Source organism: Centrocercus urophasianus, unplaced genomic scaffold (genome assembly GCF_019232065.1).
Source record: "Centrocercus urophasianus isolate 14NV4802_14NV808 unplaced genomic scaffold, USGS_Curo_1.0 seq_490, whole genome shotgun sequence".
NCBI classification, from domain to species: domain Eukaryota; kingdom Metazoa; phylum Chordata; class Aves; order Galliformes; family Phasianidae; genus Centrocercus; species Centrocercus urophasianus.
In genome coordinates, this window is record NW_024885078.1 from 2,265 (window position 1) to 19,869 (window position 17,605).

The window sequence follows — 17,605 nt, forward strand, 5'->3', positions numbered from 1 at the left end:
AGAGAGAAGAGGTGGCACTTTGCAGCCCTGCAGGAGGATGGAAGCAGTTGGGTGAATCAGTGTTTCCGATGGTTTTCTCGAGGTTTTCTTTGAGCCGCTTTGCCTTTCGGTTGGCTGGAAAAGTTGGCCCGTTTGAAGGAAAACAAAAGCAACAGATTGTGAGCGGCATTCATTTGCACGGCGGTTGCCCCGTGGCTGTGCCGTGAGGGATGCTGTGTCCCTTGCACATCTGTGGCAGCAGCTCTGCAACATCTGGATTGCTGCAGGGCTTTGCTTTTAGTGGGACTGGTGGTGTGGGGAGGTGGGGAGTGGTGTAATGCTTTGCAGCTGGAGTACGGTGATGTGATTTTTCTCAAGGGCTGACACCTCTGAAAGAAATTCCTAAGTTGTTTTGGTTTTTTTTTTTTTTTTTTTTTTTTTTTTTTGCTGGTTTCTGATAGGGCAGAGTTTTCTTAGCGCTGTAAGATGTTAAGCGGTTCGTTATGAACTTGGCTTCTAATTATTTTTCTTTTGGGGTGGAAACGAGCCACGCTTAGGCATCGTTCATTGCGATCTAAGGAAAGAGCCCCACTGGGCTTTTGGAAGCAGCGGTTTCCCATAGGCAGCGTCCATTCCTCGGCGGTAACAAAGAACGGGGACACAAAGGCTCGATGTGAGGCTGCTGCGGTCGCGGTGGGGGGAAAGCAGGAGGAACTCGCAGAGCATCAACGGGAAACCGCCGAGTGGATGCTGTGCGCGTGGAATAATTGGCCCGATTGTTCCCGTCCTCATGGCAGCTCGAATGGATGCGGCGATGCCTTCATCCGGCCCTCTGACTGCGATCCATTCAATGGGGGTCCGGCTGCACGTCGCTCACGTAGGGGCTGGGAAGGGGCCGGGCAGGGGGATGCAGAGGGGAGAGAAGGCAGAGGGCCTCAGTCCATCGCGTGGCTCCACACGTGGGACGCGGAGAGATTGCATGGGTGTGGGTGCTGTGGGCTCCTTGCGGTGATGTGTGGTGTAGGAACGCGTCCCTTGGAGGTGTCAGAAGAATGGAATAGGAAAAAAAGCTGGAAAAAAAAAAAAAAGGGAATCTGAGTGGCGTGGAAGAAGCAGAGTGGGATTTTTTGGAGGGGGAGGCGCATGGGAGCGTTGCCTACAAAGAGGCAGTAAAAGCACATGGATTTGGGAGGTGGCTCTTTTTTATTTAACCATTTATAGAGGAATTTTTTTTTTTTTTTTTTTAATTCTTTTTCCTTCTGCACTCCAGTGAGCTCTCAGCAGCTCCCAGGCACAAGGGTCTGTGATATTTTCTTATAGGTTGGAGCAATTGGGATTGTTGAGCTTGGAGGAGGCTCTGGGGAGACCTTGTTGTGGCCTTCCAGTACTGGAAAAAAAGTTATAAGCAGGAGGGGGAGCATGATCTAACAGTGACAGGATAAGGGGAAATAGTTTTAATGAAAAACGAAGAAATTTAGGTCAGATGTTCAGAAGAAATTCTTTGCTCAGAGGATTGTGAGGCACTGGGATGGGTTGACCAAAGAAGCGTGTGCTCCATCCATGCAGGTTCTTATTGCTAGGTTGGATGGGGCCCTGATCTGGTGAGTGGCAGCAGCCCATGGCAATAGGCTTGGAACTGGGTGGGCTTAAGGTCCCTTCTGCCCAAAGCCATTCAATGAAATACACTGCTGGAGCCTTTTGAAAGTCATCCCTGACCTTGGCTTACCTGGACTGCTGTCTGTAATGAGTAATGAATATGCATTGAAAACCCTGATAGCTTTCCACAGCCTGGTGAAAAGGAATGATGAATTGGGTCTTTGTGAAGCACTGGGAGCAAAACACAGGTTCTGTTTCATCCCTGCTGCAAAGTTTCCTAGAGCTCAGGGCTGGCTTTTGTGATTTTGCTGGATTTGGGCTCAAGTTCCTGATTAAGTAGGTGCTTGTGCTAAGTCCACCACTGACCTTTGGGAAGTGTTTCTAGGTTCCTAACCAAGTGCTTTTTCACAGTATGGAGGAACCTGGTTTTCTATTTGATAGCAAGCTGATCTAGGGAGAGACTCCTTCAGCTGTTCTCTTTGGTTTTGTTGCCCCCATGCAGGCAGGAGCTCTGTGACTGCCTCAGTTCTATTTGGAGCCAAAGGGGGCACAAACAGTACCCAGCATTGTCCCTGTCCCTCGTTAAGCACCTTTATTTTAATTGCTCAAGCTCTCTTGATATCTTTGATATCTTGTATCTGCTAGCAGCTAGAGAAAGGAGGAGCTGGTCATTCAGGTGTAATTCTAACCCTTTCCCTCTCAAGTTGTTAGAGCACATGAGACATGTTTTCTCTGTACTTTCACACTCAGAGAGTAAAAGCCCTTTTCCTTTGGATGCCTGCAGCCCCCTGGGTACCGCAGTGTGCAAAATCAGTGCCTGCCACTGAGATCAGTGGGAGCTGCCCTGGGCTTTTGAAACGTGGCACCCAAGGGGACAGGTTGCACAAAGGGACCCAGTGCACTGTCCTGAGGAACACAGAATACTTAAAGGGGGTGGGGGAGAGGGAGAAACCCCACCTTTTGATAGTTTTCTCATCTCCTTTCTGCTTTGTTGAGGCAGCCAAGCGGATGATGAGTGGCTCTTTGCAGTTCTGGCATTTTAGCGTGTGGCTTTAATTTGGCTGTAGGATTTTTTTGTTTGTTTGTTGGAAGGGAAATGCCACATGTTTCGCATACTCTCTGCATACCTCTTGGTTTGTTTGCCCATCCCCGACACCAATCCCTCCACGCCGCCTCCATCCCCTGACAGCTACCAATTGTGCTGCATCCCAAGATCCCACCTGCCCCATAGCGAGGAGAGCAGCTCAGCTCACAGCCCATAATTAAGGCACATTTTTATGGCTCTGCCATCAGCCATTCACTCCCCGCATTCCTTTCCCATGAGGTTTCCAGGATTGAAGGGTGGATGAGAAATCCCGTTGGAGGGGCTTGCTCCTTGCCGGGAGGGCTCAGCACGTGATGCTGGGTGGTATGAAAGGTGCCTGCCTAATCCAAATGCCATTAAGCATCGTTAAGATCTTCCCTTCCTGCCTGTAAAGCGCTTGGCTTGCTGCCTTGGTCTCTTGATGTGTAGAGCCATGTGAACATTAGTGCCGTGGGAGGGCAGTGAGATGCTGCCATGCATGCTTTCCTACGGACCGATCCATTGCCCCAGAATTTACTTTCTGAAGGATTTATGGAGAAAAGTGACTCTCCTGGGTACCTTTGTCACCGTTCTGTCTGTGTTTTGGTCATGCAGTTTTATTGAATTGGAGTCATCTTCAACTTTCCAGTCATCACTCTGGGTTTACTTCCACCTGTTTGATACAGGACCCTCTTTATAATAAAAAGTAACCAGCTTAGGTTTAGAAGAAAGAGATAAATCATTCTCACGTATCTGCTTTTATATGCTGATGGTTCTAATCAAATTAGGGCCGTCCTCTGGATTTCATAAGATCAGCCAACCATAGGGATAAGGGGTTGTGTTTGTTCCCCTTCATGGGAAAACAGAGGCACAGAGGATCCTGCAAGATGCCTGCAAGCTGTACCTCCGCAGCCATCAAGATGTACTCCTTTGTCCTTTTGGGTCTGAATTTGGGTCGGTGTGGCTTAACTGGGGCAGTGGTCTCACCTGTCGCTCATAGAGCCATCCACCATATGCTCCAGCTCTGATGTGCTCATTCAGCAGATTCCATTCTGAAACTGAGTCAGTGGATTTCTCTGCTCAAGGTTTTGGTCACTGAAGCTCATGGGTGGAAGATGCAGGGGAGATGGTGCAGAGGCTTTTTGGTCTCCCTGTAACTTCAAAAGGACCTGGAGGAGGCTGGCTCAGCAACAAGGAAGATGAGCTGGTGGATTAACAGCTGCTTGTGTTTTGTCTTCTCTTCTTTCTCATAGCCTGTGGGCCACAACTTGCCAATTCTCCCACTGTGATAGTGATGGTTGGCCTCCCAGCCCGGGGGAAGACTTACATCTCTAAGAAGCTGACTCGCTATCTCAACTGGATTGGTGTCCCAACAAAAGGTGAGATGTTTGCAGGCTGCTGGGGAAAGGACCAGCTTCAGTCCTCAGAAAGTGCTGCAGGACCTCAGTGGTACTGCTGGGGGACATTGTCCCACGTGGGATGGGAGATGTTTCAAAGGAATGGGAAAAATGGGACAAAGAGATATCCATGAGCCTTTTAGAGTCTTTTACTCTAAAGATGTCTTTTCTCAGTCTGTTGCTAAAAAGTGGTATTCCTGGGAGCTGCGTGCTGATTTGATGTGTTCTCCTGGTTTTGATGATTTTTACCTTTCTCCTGCAGTTTTCAATGTGGGGGAGTATCGCCGTGAGGCAGTGAAGCATTACAGCTCCTATGACTTCTTTCGCCCCGACAATGAAGAGGCTATGAAAGTCAGGAGGTGAGCATGCCCCCTGCCTGCTGTTGGTGTCCCAGATGAGTTATGAAGCTCACAGTGGAGTTACTCTATGGTTTTGGGGTGATGGATGGAAGGGCTGGGCTGGATCTTGAAATTTCCCTGCTGTAGAAGCTGTTGGGGCTTGGTGGGTCAAGATTGCCAGTGCATCCCTACATCACTGGTATTCTGAGATCACCAGCAGGCTCATTGGTGAGGGCATGAGCTCTGCAGTGGTGTTTGCTCTTTGCCTCTTCATTTGCAAGCTGAAGAGCAGCTTGGTTTTTCAGTAAGCCAAGGGTGTCACCTGGGAGGAAAGAATGTAGATTTGGGGTCTCCCTCACTCACCTGCTTAGCAGGGATCTGTGTGCTGTTTGACATAAGCAAATTGTAGAGCATCATTTAAAATAAATAAATAAAAAGTTAAGAGGCTGCAGTGAAAGCTCTGAGGAAATGAGGAGGGTGTGGTGCTGGCATTCAGTCCCTGCTCTTCATGTGCAGAAGAAACATGCAAAAGTGTACAGACAGGAAATCATCCAAAGCATCCTTTCATGGTATTGCTCAGCTATCTGCAAAGTGTAGAATACTTAATTTTAACTGATGTTTAAATACATGGCTCTGGTCTCTTTTGCAGGCAGTGTGCTCTGGCTGCCCTGAGGGATGTTAAGCTGTACCTGACGGAGGAGACTGGCCAGATTGCGGTAAGAGATGCCTCTGTGGTGCTTGGCACTAATGCTGGAAGTGCTGAGCCCTGTGCAGCTCAGGGCAGTGTCACCTTCAGGAAAAGGGGCCATATGCTCAGAGACTGGGAGAGGGTTCCTAAACATTCCCTGAAATTAAGCAGATGGGGGAAGGATGTTATAAAATGCCCTCAGTGGGAGAGAAAAGTGTGTGGCTAGAGTGAGCTCAGCTTTTACAAAATATCCACTGTTCCCCCTAGATTACTTAGATTGAAGAAGAACTCAGTGAGAAGCCAGGCATCCTAGTGCTAACCAGAGTCTTTGTTTTTAAAGGTTTTTGATGCCACAAATACCACACGGGAGAGGAGAGGGATGATCCTAAATTTTGCCAAAGAAAATGGGTTCAAGGTTGGTAGTGTTCTGCTGCTGCCTGTGTTGTGTAGACCGCATTACATTATTTATTATTCATTATGTGTAGTTGATCACTGATGTGTTGTCCTCATGATGCTGTGTTGTAAGGGGGATTTTGCTGCTGGAATGGGAGACCTTTCCTGGCCCTGAGTCCTGGGGTTTGAAAGGAATGAAAGTGAGGTGAAGGGAATGCTCCTTGGGTGAAGCTGGGAGGACACTTGGGTTGAGCAAGAGCTGGCTGAATGTTCTAAACCTTACTGCTGGCTTTTAGCTGAGCTTTGCTGTGCTTTGCAGGTGTTCTTCATCGAATCTGTCTGCAATGATCCCAATGTTGTTGCCACCAATGTCATGGTAAGAGTGAAAGCCACTTGCTTTTGTTTTCTATTGTTTAGAATTTTTCCCCTGTGTCCAATTGGTTTCTTTTCAAAAGACATCCTGCCAGACTCTGCTGAGGGTTAGGAGTTCTTTGTCTTTTTATGATATATTTGTCCTGGGATGAGAAGGGAGCTCTTGCAATTCTGATGATGTCCAAGGGTATCAAGGAGAGGTGTATAAAGTACTTAGGATAGCTTGGTGACCCCAAATTCCCTTTTGAAGTGATAGGTGTGGCTAAGGGCTTGTATCCCATCAGATTGCTTGGTGGGTGTGGTTTAAATCCAGTTAGATTTGGTGACTTCAGCCACATGCTGCTTCACAGTATCTATTAAGGTCTGTTTTGAGGAGAATAACAACTCATCTTAGAGGCTTCCTGCTGCTAGCTGACATTTTGAATGGGCGAGTGACATAAAACATTGCTTATCAGCTCCTTTGGGAGCTACTGGATCTTTGATTTCTCTTCAGCAGAAATGAACTTTTGCCTGTTAGGCTTAGCTAGGGTGAGTAGATGCTAATTGGCCTACCTGGGCATGATTAACTTCAATGGAAGTGTCCTTTTTCCCCCTTGGGCTATGCTTCAGCCTTATCTCCAGCCTGCCTTTTGCAAGTTGTTTTACAGTGTCTGAGAATGTGTCACGGGATATCCAGAGTCTATGAGGGGGTTTTCATGGGTCTTTGCCCTGCCCCCAGGACTGGCTTCACAACAGGCACCAGTCTAGGGGCATTTGTACATGCTGCAGCTGCTGCCCTGTGATGGTATCCCATTGGTTTCAGGATTGGTTGGGAAGTTAACTGATGTGTAACACTTCTGCTCAAACCCAAATCTCCAGGAAAGGCATCGTGTTAAAGCAAGTTAGACAGGACTTAGTCCCTGTGAATTGCCAGGTGGGACAACAGCCTTCTCTGCTTGCTTCCTAACCTTTCCTTTTGGTGTGTTGCCTCCCCTGTTGTAGGAAGTAAAACTGTCCAGTCCTGATTACCGGGACTGTAATTCGACCGATGCAATGGAGGACTTCATGAAAAGAATCAATTGTTACCAGGCCAGCTACCAGCCACTTGACCCTGATGACTATGACCGGTAAGAAACTTTCCTGCCTTATAAAGAGCCTGTCTTTGAATGCCTTTTGTTTCCTGGGAACGGGGTAATGAAGTATGGAGCAGTTTTTCACTTGGTGTTCAAACACGTGACTGTGCTAGCATAGTGTGTGGCCGAGGCTTGCTGTAAATCATGCTTCTTCCTTGAAAACGTAATGCTGTTTTCTCCTGCCCGGTGTTGGGGAGTGTGTACTGGTTTTGACCATATTCATAGGAATACAGACATCTTGAACTGGAAGAGACCTTGAAGATTATCTAGTTCCACGCTTAAATACAGATGAAACAAAGGGATGGGCTGTTGGGCTGGAGTGTTTCTGGGATGCTTTTGTCATGGTGCCAGTTAAAAGAAGGGGTTGTTTAGACAAGCTCAGGGTTGACCCAGGGTACACAACTGAGGCTTGCTCACCCTTTGCTGTCCTGCATGGCCACGTCGGCAGCCAGTCAGTAACTTTTCAGCCTTTCCACTGCTCACAGACATGTCCATGTGCTTTGTGTGGATAATTCTGGTCCAGCTCAGTGCTGTCCCGAGGCGGGATGTGCTTCTTGCTAGGCTTAATCCTCTTTACTGCTGCAAGGAGGGAAGCTGATTACACTCGTGTCACTTAGACCTCCATGAATTGCTGTGACATACCAACTTCCTGTTGAAAATAGCCTGCAGAAAATCCTTTTAGCTGAGTGATTATATTGACTGAGATACCTTACAAGGCTGTTTTGCGGAGTGACGGTTTTCCTTTCTACTTTTCCCACTGACACCTACCCCACCACTCATCCTTGCTGTGTTTTCCCCAGGGAGCTTTCTCTCATCAAAGTCATCGATGTTGGCCGGCGGTTCCTGGTCAACAGGGTTCAGGATCACATCCAAAGCAGGATTGTTTACTACCTAATGAACATCCATGTCCAGCCCCGCACCATTTATCTTTGTCGGCACGGTGAGAGTGAGTTCAACCTCAAGGGGAAGATTGGAGGTGACTCAGGCCTCTCCAACAGGGGCAAGAAGGTAAGGAGGAGAGGAACATTTCCCTGGTATTTGGCTGTAGGAGATGCCATCTGTTGGGCATTGAGTGTATATTCAATGCCAGTTGGGATGATCTGAAGATCCATCTATAGGGCTTGTCAAATTTTGGCTCAAGCATGGCCACAAAAAACCCTCTTAGGTAATAGTTAAGAGCTCTGTTCACTCAGTAATTGTTTCTTCAAGGACTGGTCAAGAGAGCTGGTACATGGAGGGCTAATATTTATTTTGGCTTTCCATTACCATTTTGAAGTCCAAATGGATTCACTCACTTGAGGTGTGACTTGTCAAGGACTACATAAACATCAGTTGACTCTCTGACAAATGAACAGAGCTGTGGTTAAGGATGGTGTGGGATATTTCACATTATAGGAGAGTCGAGGTTGTGACATGGTTTCCTGGATGTTGCTGCTGTTCCTTGATTACATAAGGTTGCAGCTTTCTCCTGTTCTGTTCTGTTCTGTTGTTCTCATACTCCTTTATAACTTTTTGGGAATCACAGATGTGTGAGGCTGTTCCCCCACCTTAGAACAGAAGGCCAATACATCTGCTATGGAAGACAGAAGAGGACCTGGAGAAGGGAATGTTAACTAGGAAGCAGGGAGGGAAAACTCATTGGGAAGCTGAATGGGATCCCGCTTAGATCAGGAATCAACCTCTTCTCTGTCCTACAGTTTGCACAGGCACTGAACAAATTTGTTGAGGAGCAGAACCTGAAGGACCTCAAAGTCTGGACCAGCCAACTAAAGAGAACAATCCAAACAGCAGAAGCACTCCAGCTGCCCTATGAGCAGTGGAAGGCCCTCAATGAAATAGATGCTGTAAGTAGCTTTAATTGCAGTAGGAGATGATAGTGCTGGCTTTTTTTCAGTCCTGCAGAAGTCTCACCTACAGTAGGGAGTTCTCCCTTCTATGGGGAATTGTGTACTTTTCCTGCTCTGGCACCCAAATTTTGGCTTGTGGTTTTACCTCTACCTTATACAAGATGCTCAAGATGTTGGCTTGAATAAATAGATTAAGGTGTCTTTTTCATGAAACTGCTCTATATCTGATCCCTCAGCAGATTAAAGACAGTTAGTTGCCTTGGAGAAGGGTGGTGTGTGTGTTAGGTGGGCCAATTCTTTTTAGCATGGCCAGTAACCTCATAGCTATCCTCGTCTTTCAGGGTGTGTGTGAAGAAATGACTTATGAAGAAATCAGGGACCAGCATCCAGAGGAATTTGCTTTACGTGATCAGGATAAATATTACTACCGTTACCCTTCTGGAGAGGTAGGAGACCTTTGGAGACGTGGCTCATACTTGAATATGGCCTTCTTGTTTTAATGGCTCTTCCTTACACCCAGAGTAGGAAGAAGAAAAGCAAGTGTTACCATTTTTTTTGCTAGTCCATCCTCTCCATTAGATTCACTCAGTGTTGTACTGCCCAGGTTTTCCCCTTTGTTTCATTTCTAAAGTAGTAATTTCATCCTCTGCTCTCTGCGTCACTTGCTGTGGGTTGATGTTGATATCTCTGTTTGTCTCTGGCTTGAGTAACACTATCTGCTTTCAAGGTGTGACATGTGGAGGTGGGAATTTACGTCAGTCCTAGATGGTAATTTTGGCTGTGAACTGACTTATTTAGTCCCAAATTAAAAAATCATGTCCATAGATACTTGGAAACAATAAATATTTAGTCTAATGACAGCAGGTCTAGAGGGGGGTATTTGAGAGTGACTGACACAGACTCTAAACAGGCTTTCATGAAACCTTTTAAAACCTTAGAGATTTTCAGGGTGCTTCATACTTTCGAACTTAAAAACCCACAGAGAAGGAAAAAAATTTGTGACAACAGAGACAGTAATCTCAAAGCCTCTGTGCAGTTATAGCTTACCTCAATAAATTCTTCAGGGCTGTAATTGAGACATAAATGGTTTGTTTCTTTCTCTGATTAGTAGCTATGTTGTAGAGTAGCCAAGTTGAAGCACTATTAAATTTACTCATCTTTTTTATCAGTAATCATGTTGGTTTATAGAAGCATGAAATCAATACTTAGACCAAGACAATGATCATTGTTTCTTGTGAGGTCCTTGTCTTCTTGACTCTATGCCCACTTCCCTGCTCTTCTGTTTCAGTCCTACCAAGATCTGGTGCAGCGCCTGGAGCCAGTCATCATGGAGCTGGAGAGACAAGAGAACGTCCTTGTGATCTGTCACCAGGCTGTCATGCGCTGTCTCCTTGCTTACTTCCTGGACAAGAGTGCAGGTGAGCTCCCTGTCCCTGAGCAGCAGGTGGATCCTGTTGGAGGAGGGATGTAGCTTGGAGGAGATGAGATGTTCTTGTGCCCACACAGGGCCTGGAGCATGCATTTCTTTGGTATGGGGTGGGTTTAGGTGCTGAAGAAGGTGTTTTTAGAGAAGGTGGGGTTAATCTTGCTTTGCGTTTCTCCGCAGATGAAATGCCCTACCTGAAATGTCCTCTTCACACGGTACTGAAGTTGACCCCAGTGGCTTATGGTAAGTGGGAACGCTACTTATTGATGTGCTGAGGTGTTCAACTAGCACCTCCTCTTAAATCCAAGCTTCTGGGACATGGGCAGAGGTCTGGAATGGAGCACCTTGTAACACCTTCTGTTGGGTTTGCTGACAGCCTCTGTATCTCTGTGCTTCCTTCTGCAGGCTGCCGTGTGGAATCCATCTCCCTGAATATTGAAGCTGTGAACACTCACAGGGAGCGGCCAGAGGTAAGTGCTTCTTTCCCTCTGAGCCATCCTTGGGTGTTCCTTCCTTTCCCCTGTGGTAACCCAGCACAGAGGATGACTGGGGAGACTGCTCGAAGTGCCACTGGAGAATTGGGAGCATCAGTTGGGTTCTTGCTCTGCATAGATGTGGCTGACTGAGGGTTTTCCAAGGGAAGAAGACTCTTGCATGTGCCTGCTACCTAGTTTAAAGATGATCAAGGGAAAGGTCAGCCAGTCTCTGACTTTTGCCTTTGTGCTCATCCACTTGCCTGATAGGTAATAGAGCTATGGATAGAGAAGGTGATTTCTCCCAGGTGTCCCAGCTGGCTGGCAGAGCCCATGCTTGGTGACTTGGCCAGCATCTGCCTGTGTCATTTTTCCTGGTGTGCTGGTGGCTCTATGAGGCTACCAGAAAGCTGTTATGCAGGATGGTGGATTACCAGGGGAGAAGACCCCTTGCATGGAGGGGAAGAACTCCATAAAGTCAGGTCTGTGTGCTCCACCAGGAGCTCAGAGGCCAGAACAAAGAGACATCGAAGCAAGGGGGTGCAAGCTCGGTGGTGGGGCTGGATGGTCGCTCAAGGGGAGCCCTGTGTCCCAACCTTTCCAGCTTGTGGTGATGGATCCTGTCTGGGTTTTGGATGGTCTCATCCATCCCCTTGTGGACCACATAGTTTCTTTGCTCCTTGACCTCAGTACATTGGAAAAGCTGGTCACCTTCCCATAGCATCAGGGCCATTGATGCCCTTGCATCACCATTGCCAGGAGTGGCTGTGGGGCTCAGTTAGGATGGATCAAAGCATGTGTAAAGCGCTTGGGTTCCTCTGCTTGGCTGTAAGGGCATTGCCCTCCATCCATCCCACATGCCTTGAGTTGGAGCTTGGTGCTGTGCTGACCCTTGCTGGCTGCTCTGTCCCACTTCACCATCCTTTCTTATCCACTCAGGCTCGCTCGTCTTTCCTCTTCTTGCTTTCACAGTCAGAGGGACCAGCTTTGAGGAGCAGAGCGATGGGCACCGCTCTGTTGTGCTAAGTGGTGGCTGTTGGTTACTGCTATACTTGGTAGTAATGCACGTTTTACTTTTTTTGTGATTGAAGGCTTGTGTGGAGAAACTCTATCTTGTTTCTGAGTGCAGGGCTCTTTTTTTTTTTTTTTTCCCCCTCCCTTTCTTGGGAAATCATATTATGTTCTCAATCATTTTGCATTAGTTTCTCTTTTTTTGGCGTCCAGAGCATTTCATTACATCCAACTAATCCTTTGCACATCGAAAGCAATTGTGGGGGGGGAAAGCAGAGGCTGCTTTAAGGAAAGAAACAACTTGCTTTTTTTTTTTTTTTTTTTTTTTTATAACTGTCGCCTTCTTCCCTTTTCATTTTTTTTTTTTTTTTAATTTATTTTTATTTACTTTTTTTCTTTGTCTCACTCTAATTTAGGAAGCAAAGAAGGGACCTAACCCGCTCATGAGACGTAATAGCGTTACCCCTCTAGCAAGCCCAGAGCCCATCAAAAAGCCTCGCATCAACAGCTTTGAGGAGCATGTGGCTGTTTCTTCCGCCTTGCCAGGCTGTGTTCCTCAGGAAGTGCCCACGCAGCTGCCGGGACAAGTTAGTTGAACTTTTTGTTTTTGGTTTTTTTTTTTTTTTTTTTTTTTGGTTGTCATTCTTGTTTGTTTGTTTGTCGTCTTCCTCCTGTCGCTCCTGAAGCTGAGAACGGCTTGCACTTGTTGCATCCTGTGCTGCTGGCTCTGAGATGCTCTGTCTGCACTTCTCCCAGTCTCTACGTTAGGTTGGTTTTTGGGAGCAGCCAGTGATAGGTGGCTGTCAGTCTTTGATCAACTCAGTGCTGTGGGTTGAATCAAGCAGCTGATCTAGGAATTGAGTCTGTGTCCCCCATCTGACATTGCTGTGTCACAGAATTGTGGAATGCTTGGGGTTGGGCTGGTCTATCCCCTTGTCAAGCCAGCATCATCCAGCACAGAGTCCCCGCAACCATGTCCATGTGAGAGCCTGTTGGCTAAGCAGGCAAAACCAAAGGTCTCATGCCTACTTCCTCCCCCAGTGCATTTGCTCCACTGTAGACCTGGGCATTGCAACAGCACAAATGTTCTTGAGCTTCCACTGAGAAAATTACCATCAGTACCCATTTCTGCCTGCAGTTCTCTATTCCCAGAGGAATAGGCAAAATGGGCCAAAACTGAGTAGAAGCCAATTTTGGGAGTTCATCCATGCCCTGTGCATTAAGCTGCCTTCTGCAACCCTGCGTGGAGACTGAGGGATTTATAGAATCATTAAAGTTGGAAATACCACTAAGATCAGCTAGTCCAACCATGAACCTGTTCCTGTCCATGTCACTCAGTAAAACATCTGCCCTTTTCTTGGAACCCTCCAGGAATGGTGACTATACCACTTCCCTGGGCAGGCTGTTCCAATACCTCACCATTGTTTCTGAGAAGAAGGGTTTGCTAATATCTAATCTGGTCCTCCCCTGCTATGTTGCTTGTATGTTATCCCTTCTTTCTCTCACTTGAAAAGATGGAGAAGGAGAGCCCTTGTTTGGGACAGGATTCCCAGAAATCAAAGCCCCATCCCTTAGTATGGCTCGAACCAGAGGAGCAGCCATATACGTACATGAGCCTCATATTGTGCTGCTTGTTGGATCTTGTCTTGTCTGCTCCTTCTTTGCCATGTCTGTGTTGTCCCCAATCCCTCCTTTGCCAGGATTAGTGTGATGTGTCCCCTGGCTCCCTGTTAACTGCTCTGCTTCATTTCTTTGCATGAACCTTTTCACCCCATACAGCACTGAGCGGATCAGTTCCTCAGTTTCTTGGCTTTTGGGGCTTTGCTTTGGGATGCTCAAGTCTTGCAACAAACCCTGTCCTGGCTTCAGGGTCTGGAAGTATTTGGTGTCCAGGTGCCCCACGCTGCTGTTCCGTGTTCCCTGCCCTGTCTCATGTGGCATTACTGACACCTCTCTTTCCCTCCTCTCTGTCTCTCTACAGCCTTTACTAGGAAAGGCATGCCTGTAAGTACCTTCTTGCGTCTTATTCTCTTCCCTCCCTCTTCCCCTGTTTCTCACTGTCCCACTGGTTATTCTGTTGCCGTGAAACCTCGCTGGGCATGGTTTTCTTGGACTGAATATTTGTTGGGGTGGGAATTGGGTGCGTCTTAAGAATTACAAAGAGGAGGCTATGAATGCTGCTTTGTCCAACCCCTAAGTATCCTATCTTGATTAAGTGCCCAAATTCTGTTGGGAAACAGAACAAATTACTAATTCAGGATGCTGTCTGAATTCCTGCTTTCTCATTGAGTAGTTGGAGATACCCTTGGATTTTCTTTGCATTTTCCATGGTAGCACTTCACAGGTGATAGATCTAAATGGTCTGCCTGTCTTGTGGACTCTTGAGTTATGCTTGAGCGATGCCATTGAAGATTTCCAGATAAGGTTCTGACCTCAGCTTCCGGCAGGGTTTTATCACCTGTGTGGGAACTGAAATGTAATTCTGAAATGTAATGTGGGATGATCCCACGTCTGTAGTTCTGCAGATGTTAATTTTGGGACTAATCTTCCCATTTGTCTTGGGCATATTAGACAGAAGGATGCCTTGACCTAGCTCTATAGGCAAGATGCCTTGAGCCTTTAATGCATTACTTAGGATTGACTGAGGTTTTGACAGTGCTATTAAATTACTGTATAATAGGGACAGTATGGTTCTGGATAAATTGAAGCCTTTGGACTCATTTCATGTTACCTCACTGAGTAAAGAGAGCATCAGTTATTAGAGAAGGAGTTCCCAAATGTCTTCTCAAAAACTATGGAGATATGGGAGTTCAGCTGGGACAATGCCTACCTGTCTCTGTCCTTTATAGAGCAATCAGCCCACCTCCATACTTGTCCCCATTCATTCTGTGAGATCAAGATGGGAAGAGTTGTTATAAACTGCCTTTGGTTGTGTGTAGCAGCTAGTGGACTTCACATTTATTCCCATTTTCCCAAAATGGATGGTAGAAGAGTCAGATTTTGGCTTTGTTGATGGGTTGGGAAGAGCACGCTGATGCTCCTGAGTGAATATTGAGCTGCCCGCCACAGTGTGCATGCCTGTGCTCCTTCTCTTGCCTCGATGAAGTTTCTGGTCTGGTTGCTTTGAGAGTGACTTTCTTTTTGTATATCCTTCCATCTACCTTTTTCCCATCTACATTACAATAAAAAGTATAGCATGCTGGACACAAAGAAAAACCACACTGATGTTGAATTTGGGAGGTTTGCATCAGATTGTGCTACACCAAGAGCTCTGGGAGCAGGTGATGATGTCTTCCTATCCCATCTGTAGGCTGGATGCAGTGAGCTAAAGTTCTCCAATACTGGGGGTCTGCTTCCACCTACTATTGTGGGACTTAGGATTTGCTTTTGAGGGAACCAAGAAGATGCCACTAAGCGTTTGGTTTGTGAGGGACCTTCATCTCTGTCTCTTCACCTTGTTTGTGCATCCAGTCCCTCACTGTGTCCCACCACAACCCATATGGGGTCAGGGGGAGGAGGTTTCCTCCCTCCCTCCCTTGTTTGCACTGCTGGAGTCGGTTGACAGCAGCAGCATTGCTGTGTCAACCATCCCTATGGGGGCTTGACCTCCCTCCCCCCCCCCCCCATCCAGGGGATACCTGGAGAGCCCAGGGACATAATAGCTGTGTGCCCCTGGACTGGCTTGGGTTTGTGGGATGAACTGATGGTTTCTTTTCCTTTTGCTTGGTTTGTGATCCAAAATGCACTTTGTAAAAACAACCCAACTTAAAGTTTCTCCTCTTCCTTCCCTTCTTCTCCCCTTTAACTTTTCATGCTTAAAGACGACCTGTTTGTCACTTTCTCAAAGTTTTCTCTTTACTAATATTTCCAAGGTAAATAGCTGTGGGTGCACGTGGCTTTTCCTATCCCTTGTCCTGTCTCTTTAGTTACTGCAGAATAGTGCTGTCTTGTAGCATGGCCATGGTTCCTGGTGCTTGTAAGAGACAGTTTAGGTTGTAAAAGATTAAAAATAGGTTGAGAAGCCTTCCTAGCTGTTTCCTAGTCCCTTCCCCTCCCACCTGGCCTTTTTTTGTATAGTTTTGTGATTTGAGAAATGTCCTTGTTGTGGTCATTGCTCCTTGAGTTTCTCTGATGCTTTCCTATAGTCATCACTTTCTGGGAGCTGTTCCTTCTAGTGTTCAGCTGGTTGTCCCTGGATTTGTGGTCCTTGCTGCTTGCTGTGCACTAGTGGATGTCTCTTCTTGACACTGTGATGGTACCAGGGCTGTGCTTGAAGCCATTCTAGATACCTTGAAATGTTACAGGTGAACGTTGGCTTCAGCTGCACCACTGATGGTGGCTGGTTTCCATGCCAGGTCCTCCAGGCCGTCACTGCACTGGCCGGAGGTGGTTCTGCAGCAGGGCACTGCTGAGGATGGACAAAGAATGACTTCCACCTAGCAGATGTGGGGGCACTGCCCTCCCGTGAGGGAAGCAAGAGAGATGCTTAACTGGGCTCTTACAGTGTCCCGCCGTCTTGTCTTGCATGGACCAAAGAAAAGTTCAGGCCTACCTTTGCCAGATTCCCACCCTGTGGATGGGTGACGCTCAAAGGAGGGGCTTAGGCAGCAAGTCAACATGTCTCCCTCACCTCTCTCCTTGAGTATACAACATCTTCTCCCTCTGTGGTAGATAGATGCTTTCTTAGTGGTGACCCATGTGGTAGCGTTGTACCCCCGTCCCTTTCTCAGTGTGCAATTGAAGATGCTCCAAGCATGACCCCAACCGTGCTCCTTCCCCTCTCGTTTCAGAACATGAACAACTCGCAGAAGCCGTCGTGAGTCCCTTAGTGCTGTCGCGAGGCCACCAGCGACGCCAGCTCCCATCCCATCGTCATTTCTGAAGCTTGCTTGTAAAACAGGTCTCCTCCATTTGTGGTGAGGTCGACCCTCGGCTGTTTCTACCCACGCCTGTTCATCTGCAAACTGCTCTGCTGAAGGGGGGAGAGAAGTGGGAGAGCGATGGAGAGGAGGGAGATGAGCTCCCAGGTCTTCAGGCTGCAGCCTTGCTCTCCTCTCTGGTGTCCTGCTAGTGTGTAGCAAGCTGGGAAGCGCTTCTAGCGCACAGGAGTTTCCAAGTTCTAATTTTTCCTTCTAAGCGGTTTTGAGCTCTTTTTGTATAGACTAATGGTACCCATCCGACTTTGGGTGGAGTGTGTGTATATATGTGAATGGTGCGGGGTTAGCAGAGTAATGGGGACAAGAAGGGAGGGAGGGAACAAAGGGGGAATTTTGATGTTTTTTTTTTTTTCCCTATTATTATTATTTTATAAGTACTACTTTGTTTGTTTGTTTGTTTTTGGTTTTTTTTTTTTCTTTCTTTCCAAGAAAGCCCTTAATGTGCTGTGCTGCAGTCCCACGCCAGCTACAGCCTGCCATGCACACAGCCCAGCTCATTGAGATACATAAAAACTGCTGGTTTTAGCCAGTAATAATAATAAAAACCCTCATGTTAATTGATGCATCTCGAAGGGGGGTTGCAGAGAAGTTCAGTGTGCTGCTGTGAAGCTGGCTATATGAACTGCTTGTAATATTGAGGGGAACCACACTGATGTTGGCTCCTGGGGATGCTCTGCATTGGAGGAAAGAGGAGATGGGTGGTTGGGTCTGTGCATCACTGCAGGCTGTAGGTGGGCAGCTGCACTGGGTGCATTTTGCAGACACACAGGTGTCTTGGCCAGAATGCAGGAAGGGTGTTGATGAGAAGTCTTGAGAAGAGAATTTTTTGTTGCTGTTCTTTTTCTTTAATATATATATATACATGCACACAGGTGTGTGTGTGTGTGTGGGTATATGTTTATACTTAGAAACCGCTTGGTTTTTGCACTTTATTTGTGGCAGAAGCATGACTATAATTTTTTTTTTTTTTTTT

General features: G+C 47.0%; 1 protein-coding gene across 2 annotated transcripts in view; it reads left to right on the forward strand.

The window, feature by feature from the left end:
- PFKFB3 (6-phosphofructo-2-kinase/fructose-2,6-biphosphatase 3) overlaps positions 1–16,925 on the forward strand; it is an 18,022-nt gene extending 1,097 nt beyond the window's left edge. Inside the window, exons 2-15 of one of the 2 annotated variants that reach the window (XM_042834868.1) lie at positions 3,892–4,017; positions 4,298–4,394; positions 5,023–5,089; positions 5,402–5,476; positions 5,774–5,830; positions 6,808–6,932; positions 7,739–7,946; positions 8,636–8,782; positions 9,127–9,231; positions 10,074–10,203; positions 10,392–10,454; positions 10,617–10,681; positions 12,112–12,282; positions 16,486–16,925. In XM_042834868.1, the coding sequence (XP_042690802.1) occupies positions 3,892–4,017; positions 4,298–4,394; positions 5,023–5,089; positions 5,402–5,476; positions 5,774–5,830; positions 6,808–6,932; positions 7,739–7,946; positions 8,636–8,782; positions 9,127–9,231; positions 10,074–10,203; positions 10,392–10,454; positions 10,617–10,681; positions 12,112–12,282; positions 16,486–16,515 (1,466 nt within the window). In that variant the 3' untranslated portion in view covers positions 16,516–16,925. The remainder of the gene's footprint in view (positions 1–3,891; positions 4,018–4,297; positions 4,395–5,022; positions 5,090–5,401; positions 5,477–5,773; positions 5,831–6,807; positions 6,933–7,738; positions 7,947–8,635; positions 8,783–9,126; positions 9,232–10,073; positions 10,204–10,391; positions 10,455–10,616; positions 10,682–12,111; positions 12,283–16,485) is intronic. The other variant, XM_042834869.1, reaches the window with a different exon arrangement.
- The last annotated feature ends 680 nt before the right edge of the window (positions 16,926–17,605 follow it).